At 42.9% G+C, this 9,134-nt stretch overlaps 1 protein-coding gene across 1 annotated transcript; it reads left to right on the top strand.

The window, feature by feature from the left end:
* Positions 1–2,310: 2,310 nt before the first annotated feature.
* Positions 2,311–8,579, top strand: soul5l (heme-binding protein soul5, like). The gene is made up of 7 exons (XM_047579076.1): positions 2,311–2,477; positions 3,228–3,287; positions 4,517–4,598; positions 4,693–4,813; positions 4,905–5,044; positions 5,604–5,767; positions 6,072–8,579. Coding segments are annotated over exons 1-7 (1,092 nt in total). The 5' UTR covers positions 2,311–2,475; the 3' UTR covers positions 6,595–8,579.
* Positions 8,580–9,134: the final 555 nt, after the last annotated feature.

Genomic DNA, 9,134 nt, shown 5'->3' with positions numbered 1-9,134 from the left:
CGACGCTATCATGTATATAAATAACTAAATATATGTATATCTTGATATTCAAAAAAAAAAAAGGAAAAACAAAATGATAAAGAGCAGTGGGAAGAGAAGCAGTTTCGTGGCCGAAACCGATGCAGGAGCGTTGAGTTTGTGTTGACTCGTAGTAACTAGTGACTCCCTCTGTGCCTGGCATTGCCGTCTGAACTCCCATCAGTTTGTAACACAGGCTTTCTGTTCCAGCTGCTTCGTTAAGACTCTTCACCACAGCCGCCTTTCTGTGAACAGTGTTTTTTCTTTTTCTTTTTTTTTTCTCAGCAATATTAAACTCCGTAAGTACGCGTTGGCAACTTGAGCTTGAGTTGGACAGTGGTTATAAAAAGTGTTCACCTCCCTTGATGTTTTCTACTTTTATTGCTTCTATAAATGTCAATATATTTCTTTCCAAAACAAAAAGTAAAGAAAAGCTCTTCAGCGTCAAAGTGAAAGCAGATTTCTGATGAGGCGCTGATCAGGCATAACATTATGACTACGTTCCTAACATTATTGTGGTGTCTGGTAACAGGATGTTGTTGGTGGGAGCCTTTGAATCCTATGGGTTGAGGGGAGGGGCCTCTGTGAATCATCCCACAGATACGCGATCAGTTTGGGATCTAGAGAGTTTGGAGGCCATGTTTTTTTTTTTTTTTGGTTCTTCCTAAACCATTTTTTGTGTGTGTCTGCATCAGGCTGCATCCTGCTGGGGGTGACTGCTGTCCATCACGGAGTGTCATTGCTGTGGGGTGGGTCTAGGTGGATGGTACATACATGGATGAAGGCTCCAAAAGGACATTATATTGTCACAAGATGGTCAATGTTTTCTCTCCTGTCAGTGGTCGTAATGTTATGCCTGATCGGTGTGTGATGTAATCATGTAAAATTGCATAAACATCCATTCCTTCTAATTCAGCAGAGGTCCAGCCAGTAGTTTTCCAGCAGCCTCACAGTTACACCGTGAGATGGAGAGGACGTGAGTGGCTGTAGTACAGAGACACGGTGACATGTCACTGTTACACCATGAAGACAAAAGGGACAGTCCAGGCAACTCAGAGAAAAGGTTATTTCAACGGTTGAGACTAAGAACAAAGAGAAATTAAATCTCAATCAGGGTTTCCCCACAATGTGTGTTAGTCACCGAACACGTCACCTCAAAGGCACCAGGCCCTGAATGACCTGAACAGCAAAACGAAATCTGAGTTGAGCCGTGGATCTGCTACATGCTGCCTTGAATGGAGGGCAATGTTTATGCAATTGCCTATTTTACATTATATACTATTTTTATTCAGTTGACGTTACCCTGTAGAAATCTTTTTCACTTTGACATTAAAGACATGTTTTCCTCCAAAGTCTCAACCATTATTTCATTTATTGAAGCAGCACGAAGGGAAAATATCCAAAGGTGTGAATCCATTTGACGGCTACTGTGAACCATCATTGTTTTATTATTACCACAATGACAAGACAGACTTTTCAAATCGGTCTGACTCAGCCAGCCTCTCAAGAAGTGAAGAAATAAAAAATAAAAATAAGATTCATGCCAGATATAGAACAGTTGTTCCTGGTTTCAGAAAAGAAAAGAAGGTGTTTTCTGCTTTAAACTACATCTTAAATAAGAAAGTTTGACTGATGCTAATTAACTGTCTGATAATTCAGGTGAAAACTGGAAAAGTATGATGTAAAAAAAAAGGGGGGAGGAATTGAATAGTCAATGAACTGATCAGTGAATGGACCGAAAAGCTCAATGGAAACAATCTAAATGATCAAATGGAAGTTTAGGTCAATCACAGATAAATGGATGAAAGAAGACGTCACCGTGAAGACTGTGGATAGACCAGATGATCTATTCACCAAGCAAATGGACAATAAAATCAAAAGGTTGAACATAAATATATAAAACTTGAGACAAAACTGCCAGTCACGCTTTCGAAAAATGATTATTTTAAGTTCAGATGTGAAATGTGTCAAAAAATAAATAAATCGTTTTAATTGTGCTCTTGCGCAGAGCTCGGATGTCCCACACAGATTTAGTTATAACTGGAGCATAAAGCACCGGATGAGGATGAGTGGATGGTTCACTCCTCTCCTCCTGGAGCTGATGGCGCAGTTGTGACCAGACTTGCCTCATCGATGCTGCATCGCTGGAGGTGAACTCTCATCAGTGAGATCGAGGATCATAATATCATGTGTCCAGCGTCGGTCCTGCTCAGCCCCTCCCTCCTGCTAGACCGAGGGCCACAGTCTCCTCCCCTCCTCCTCCCCTCTCCTCTCCTCCCATCTCCTCTCCTCTCTTCTCTTCTCCTCTCTTCTCCTCTCCTCTCTGCAGTCCGCAGTAAACCCACCTGCGCCTGTCAGAGTGCAGCAGACTGCAGTCTCCGTCGCACCGCTCCTCCCTGCGCTCCCCCTGGCAGGCGGAAAGCAAGGACGCGCGCACGCACACACACACACGGGACCATGTGAGTACCTGCCCTTGCAATTGTTATTAGATGATGAGTGAGGCTTTTTGATGCTTACAAGCTCATTTTAAGTGTTTTTATTGCGATTGTTTTTGCACGGTTTAAGCTGGTTTCTGTAGCATCGCTGGTCGGCTGCAGAAAATGTAATATTTAACAGGCAAAATGTGCAATGACATAGAGGATAGATCTGAAACTTAACCGATTCATTTCTCCTTCAGTAAAAAGAAAAAATACACGACTATTTGAAATCTTCCTTCACATAGACCATTATCTTTAATCTGGTGCTTGCATGTAATCTGGTCTAAATCAGTTTCTGGTCAAATGGATGTGATGAGACTCTCCTGTGTGACCTCAAAACGCCTTTGGTTTTTTTTTTTTTGCCAGCAGACAGACACAGCCTCATGATGCAGCAAATCTCTCCCCCTCTCCTCTCTCCCTTCTTTGCGTCGCATGCAGGAAAACGTCTCCCGTTTCAACTCTGCAGTGCGAGCACCGGGGTGCAGCGTCCCGACGCGCACATTCAGAACCATTTTTCCTCCAGACGTTTCCAGATTCCTCAGACTAGTATCTCTACAGCCTTTGTCCAGTGTGCTTAAAGACATGTTTCCCAATGTACAGTCTAAAACAAAGGGTTGCGTCTGTCCTCCAGGGTTTCTTCTCAGTCTTTTAGATAATTAATTTAGGGTTTGTACTTTGTAATTGTGCAGTAACGCAGGTTATGAGATCATTTGTTTGTCCTTCCCCATGCAGGGATTTTCTCTCAGCCTTTGCGGTCTTGGCCCTAGTGGTCTCAGCTGAAGGGAGTGTTGGGTAAGTAGAACAGATTTGATGAACTGACCAACAGAAAATGAAGCCATCACAGGTTTACATGACTTTATTTGAGTGTGGTTCACACCAGAGCCTAAGCCACAGTGTTACATGTGACCGCCTTCGCTCATTCCCCCACAATGTGCAATAATGTGCCATCACATAAAGCCTACGCCCTCCTGGCTTTTAATGAGATCTCCAAAAACTCTCTGCAGGGATTTTCCACATCAGCATTAGTGGCTCAGGGACTCATAACCAGGTGTTTGCTTTCTACAAGCAATTATTGCTCTGTGAAGTCCCCTGCACTTAATATCAAACCAAATCAAATTGCTATGCTAAGCACATAGCGTTTAGCGCCCCTAAGCACACTTGGAGCAGCCTACACGGCGCCCAGGGTGTCCACATCATTTATATTAAGGTCAAAGCTGAAAGCAGAGATGGATTTACTATTGTTGATTTTTAAAAACCATCATGCATGTATCGTTGTTGTTCTCTTTTTAATTTGCAGGTTATACAAACTTATTCTTAGCCGCAGGAGCAGCATGACTGTGTGGATAGCGTGAAATTTGCTGAATTTAAGATTCAGTTAACCTTCCTCTTTAGTTACAACCGCATGCAACACTTATTCTGTCATAACTATATATCGGTGTGATGAAATGACACCAGTTCATTGTTCTCACATCCTGAGAATTTCCTCCACCATCATATTCTTGGTACAGAGTGAAATGACTGCACAGTGATTTTTTTTAAGCTAATTTCTGTTATAATAAACATTATAGCAGCTGAACACCTGTTTATTATTAGCATTGCCACTGTGAGCACGTTAGCCCCAAGCAACAACCCCCCCAGACTGAAAACAAAGCCGGCGCAGTTCCTTGAATAACCACTAGAGGTCAGCTCCAAAAGCGAAGTCAACCTCCGCAGACCTCCACGTTAAAACGCCCGTAAACCGTTTCCTCCATTCATGACAGCTGCTCTGCATAATTTAGGGCGTAGCTGCACTGAGTGACAGATGGGTGCGGTCACATGTTGATGTCAGTCTGTCAGTAGGCGTCACCCTCTCATTCACCTCTTTGCCCGTGTTTGCGTTTCGGCTGAGCTGCCTAAAATGCTGTAAGATGTGTTGACACTGAACTTATCCTCTCAGTATTTAAAAGCGGGCTCGTCTGCACACTTTTGGCCATGTAGTGTTGCTGGATTATAAATATCCTTCTTGTGTCACGCTGTTGTAGACCGAGTACCAACTGCAGCTTCTGCACAGAGTCAAAGGAGTGTCTTGAATATGAGCTGGTCTGTAAAACAGATGAGTACGAAGTGAGTGGAACCTTCTTCTTCATCATTCATCACTAATATACACATGCGCGTTAAGCCTTAATTTCTCACACACTGCGTGCATGCATGTTTTCAGGTGCGCCACTACAGCCCCACACGCTGGATCTCAACAGACGCCGAAGCATATTTTATGGGAGTGGGTGCAGCCATGGCTTTCAGGAGACTTTTCCAGTACATCACCGGAGCCAACGACGCAGGTCAGGATGGGACAAGACAGGGCAGGAGAGGACGAGAATCAACTGTGAGGGTTTGCGTTGTTTAATTTGTGTACGTGTGTTTATGTGGCAGGCATCCAGATGGAGATGACCGCCCCTGTCCTTGTCAAGATCCCAGAGGAGACCAAGATGTGGGATCCGGCCATCTACACGCTCAACTTCCCGCTTCCTGCAGCCTATCAGGACAAGCCGCCCGCACCCACTAACGACAAGGTGAGCCGGCTGCGCTCGTCTGTAACGAGGGTCAAATGCTGTTTATGCTTGCGGGATGTGAGCGTCATTTAATCCATAATTCCTTCTTGAAGATCGATAGAGAGCATCGACAGAAGCACAGTTTTAGTGCTGCTGAGTCCGGAGCTGCTCTCACTCAGCAGAACAGAAATAGATAGTGCTGGTTCAGGGAGGCGTCAGTGCTTCTGTCCTGCATCTGCTTTAACCCTAACCCTAGCCCACAACATTACAACCACTGACAGGAGAAGTAAATAACATTGATCATCTTGTGACAATACAATGTTCTGTTAGGACCTGGCATTCATTCATGTGGATGTTCCTTAGACATGTATCACTCACCTAGACCAGACCAGGCACTGATATATGATATGTTGAAAAGAAATAATAAGGCAAATTATAAATTCACAAAATTAAGTTTTTTGTGTTGAGTTTTCAGAAATGTCTGCAACCTTAAGTAGCTCCTCCCACTTTTGGACGTTTCTGTCTGCAGCATTTATTGTGCTGTTGCTTCTAACATCTGCTTTTTGCGTCGACCTCACAGCTGTATTTCACCGAGATGCCGGACATGGATGTGTACGTGAGGAGCTACGGAGGCTGGATGCTGTCGGTCACCTCCAGGCTTCACGCCCACCTGCTGACCAAAGAGCTGGAGAGAGTCCGAGCCCCCTACAACCACAGCTTTCACTTTGGAGTTGGCTATGACAGGTGCGACGCATCTACTTTTCTATGATATCTTTTCTTGTATCTTCTCGTTGGCCGCAGATGTTTCATGCTCCTGTTCTTTTATGCTGCTCTTCATGTTTTGCATTTAGAAAATTAAGCTTTTTTAAGTTAGCTGATCTACAAGAGGTTAAATATTCTTATGTGGGATGGATCTTTCCCAAAGAAACAGGTGACATCAGTTAGTCAATGTAACTGCTGCTAAACGTTGGGTGACTGTGTTCATTTCAAAGCACATTGATGTTGTGTTAATCCGTTTTCGTCTTTTCTTCTGTGTGTGTGTATGTAGTCCCTTGAAGCTGCTGAACAGGCACAATGAGGTGTGGTATGTGGCCGAGGGAGAGCCCGTTTGCACCGATCCACAGGAGCCAACTCCTGCCCACACTCCCCGGCCGACTCCGACCCACCTGCCCGCCGACCTCCCCTCCGACCCTCTCCCCCACACCCTCTCCGATTCCCCCGACTCCCCGTCACTGCCTCCTCCCACTAACATGTCCTCGAACGCGACGTCCAACTCCTCCTCGCAGCTTCCTTCTGACACCACCTCCCTCCCTCCATCCGACGCTCCGCCCAGCCCGTCGTCCGGCCTGACCGTAGAACCCGCGTCCAGCCACCCGCCGACCGCTGGCCACATCCTCCTGGACCTCGCCACCAACTCCTCCGAACCCCTGTCCGTGAGTCCGTCTCTGGAGCCACAGTCCGATGCTGCCCTGCAGAACAGCACAGCCCACATCTCTGTGGTCACACAAGCTGACAGCGACCCTGCGGTCGAGCCAGATAGTGCTCACGAGCAACAGTCAGATTCAGTTTAAGCAGCTTCTCCAGGTATAGTAACATGGAATCTAAACAGGAAGGAGTGTCGAAAACTTGATTGAATGTATGTAATAGATGGACATGCTGTTCTCTTCTTCCTTATCTCTATTCCCGTGTATTACACCAACTCCTCCTTAATGGCACTTAGTGTTTAACTATATGTTCTATCACGGCTTTGCATCTGCAGCTTCTTGTATCACTCACACACGACCTTTCCCCCTTTATCGCTCTGTGGTTATCAAACTGCTACTGCGCCATAGAATTAAGTAAGATGTAAGTAAGTTAGTATCCAAAGTTATTGTGTTGATTCACAGAGCTAGCACTGAAGGCAGATACAGATGTAACTCGACGAATGAGAGGAATTCAGTGGAAACTTGGTGTGTAGTTCATTATATCCATTATATCAGAGGAGACTTAAGTATCTTAATGTGGAGTATGATGCTGTGATTCTTTAAGCTGTCCGTCCGGCCATAGCTTCCTACAGTTCCAGCTTCATCAGTTACGTTTATCAGATGTGTGGCAACATGTTGGCGAATCATTATAACTTCAGTGTTCACATTCAATGGGATCTTTGCCGCCGTCTTAAATCTAATAACTGAGATTTTTTTAAACATTGGATCAAACCTTTGTGCTCAAAAATTCCTGCAAATACACTGGCAATATGTCCTGCTAAAATTTTGCTTAGAAAGTAGTTTTGTGATGGACTTTTTTGGGCCATTTTAGTGAGCCTACCTGTATTAATAACATACACACAGCCTCAGACATGGGGGTTGTTAATAACATGCAGTCTGCAATATGTCTCCTTAAGTCTATGGATAGTCTTTCAGTGAAAAACTCAGCAAAAATAAGTACGAGCAATAAGCGTCTTAGCATCTTTGATGTTGCAGTACAATGTACGTAATAATGATTCGGAAGGAATATAATAAAAGACCATTATGTGGATCATTTGGCATAATTATCATATTTGTTATTCTGATGAATCACTCCCCATACGAAACATGCTGTAAAATTGTTTCACCTTTCTTATCTGACCGAGTGTAAAATATGGTCTAAGTCTCCCCTTCTGTTATTGAGGCACGATAATAAGTAAATTTCACGATGAAGCTGACCATCATTTTATCCTTGTACACATGTTGGTCGAATTTATCCAGAATTTTAGTATGAGTTCACAGTGACCTTTGACCTTTGGCAACTAAATTCTGATCGATTCATCCTTGAGCCCAAGTTTGTGACAGACTTAATGAAGTTCACTCTAGGCAATCCTGAGATGTCGCATTCAAGGCCAAATCTGAAAACCCAGAAACATAACCTCTGGCCACAGAACAAATGTTTTAAGACTTAACTAGATAGTTCCCCAGCCTGGGCCAGTAGCTACTCTTGATTAAAAAAAAAAAATAAAATAAAAAAAATAACCTAAATGTGTCAAAATGAATTAAATTTGTGTTATTTTGTGTTTGCCCACGTTATTTTTAAAGGTGCCTGTGTGCCTCTTTCACCACTAGAGGTGCTGTAGAGCAGTGTTGTTATGAGAAAGCGTTTCATTTGTGTCTTGTGGTCCACCAGCATTTTGAGGACGCGCAAAAAAGGGAAAATGGCTTGAAGTCAGGGGTGACGTTGTACCTGTTACACCTGTAGAAAACATTAATGGCTGGTGATGATAACGTTAATGTTACACTTTAGAGAGAAAACAAAACTTTGTTTCCAGACGTTTTGTCCACTACAAATATGTCCCAACTTCTGCTCTTCCCTCAAGTGAAATCTTCATCAGACTTTGAGATTTCATATTATTCCTGTTATTTTCCTGATCCTCTCTAGTCCAGTAGAAATAGTTGTAAGGCCGCCCCAAAGATCCCAAAGAATCCTGCTGATAAAACCAATGCAATAACAGTTATGTGATCTAGTAAATGTCATTCTCTACTGATGCATCTCTGAGCTACATACTGTATGTTCTGAGGAAGGAGCAATAAAAAAAACATCAACTCTTGTTGGGCTCATTGTGTTATTGGACGCTGAACTTCATCCACATACAGAATTAGTTACACACTCTCGTTTCTTGCACAGTTATACAAATGTTTGGCCTTTAAGATTTGAGTTTTCCGTTGCTTGTTAGGTGATAAAATCAAAAAGTGTATTGTTCTAAGTATTTACATGGAATGTAAATAAAATGTTCCGATAAAATTATATGTGTTTACACACCCCATAAATCAATTGTGTTACAACTTTGCTGACATGTGCAACACGGTCCTGTCCACTCCAGAGGGTTAGATGTGATCATATTTGATTTGATTCAATTTGATCTTTTTCTTGAACCATCAACACGTAAAAGCAAGTACAAGTTGTTTCAATTTCTAACAACAAAATAAAACAATAATCATAACAACAAAAAAGAACAAAAAAAATTCTAATTTAGTTTGAGAAGGGACAGAATGAAGCTTTTCTTGTTCTGCTCCTTTATATTACACACAAAAACAAAAATCATTTATTATTTTGAACATTTTAAGCATTAAACATAATTAAGATACATTCTATGTAAAAGAGT

This window comes from Mugil cephalus, chromosome 2 (assembly GCF_022458985.1).
Source record: "Mugil cephalus isolate CIBA_MC_2020 chromosome 2, CIBA_Mcephalus_1.1, whole genome shotgun sequence".
NCBI classification, from domain to species: domain Eukaryota; kingdom Metazoa; phylum Chordata; class Actinopteri; order Mugiliformes; family Mugilidae; genus Mugil; species Mugil cephalus.
This window is presented reverse-complemented; position numbering and strand designations above follow the sequence as displayed.

Excerpts from the sequence above, each read along its gene's own strand:
- soul5l (XM_047579076.1), top strand. Across the intron at positions 4,599-4,692 it reads GTAAAACAGATGAGTACGAA|GTGCGCCACTACAGCCCCAC; the intron begins GTGAGTGGAACC and ends GCATGTTTTCAG. Across the intron at positions 4,814-4,904 it reads CACCGGAGCCAACGACGCAG|GCATCCAGATGGAGATGACC; the intron begins GTCAGGATGGGA and ends TTTATGTGGCAG.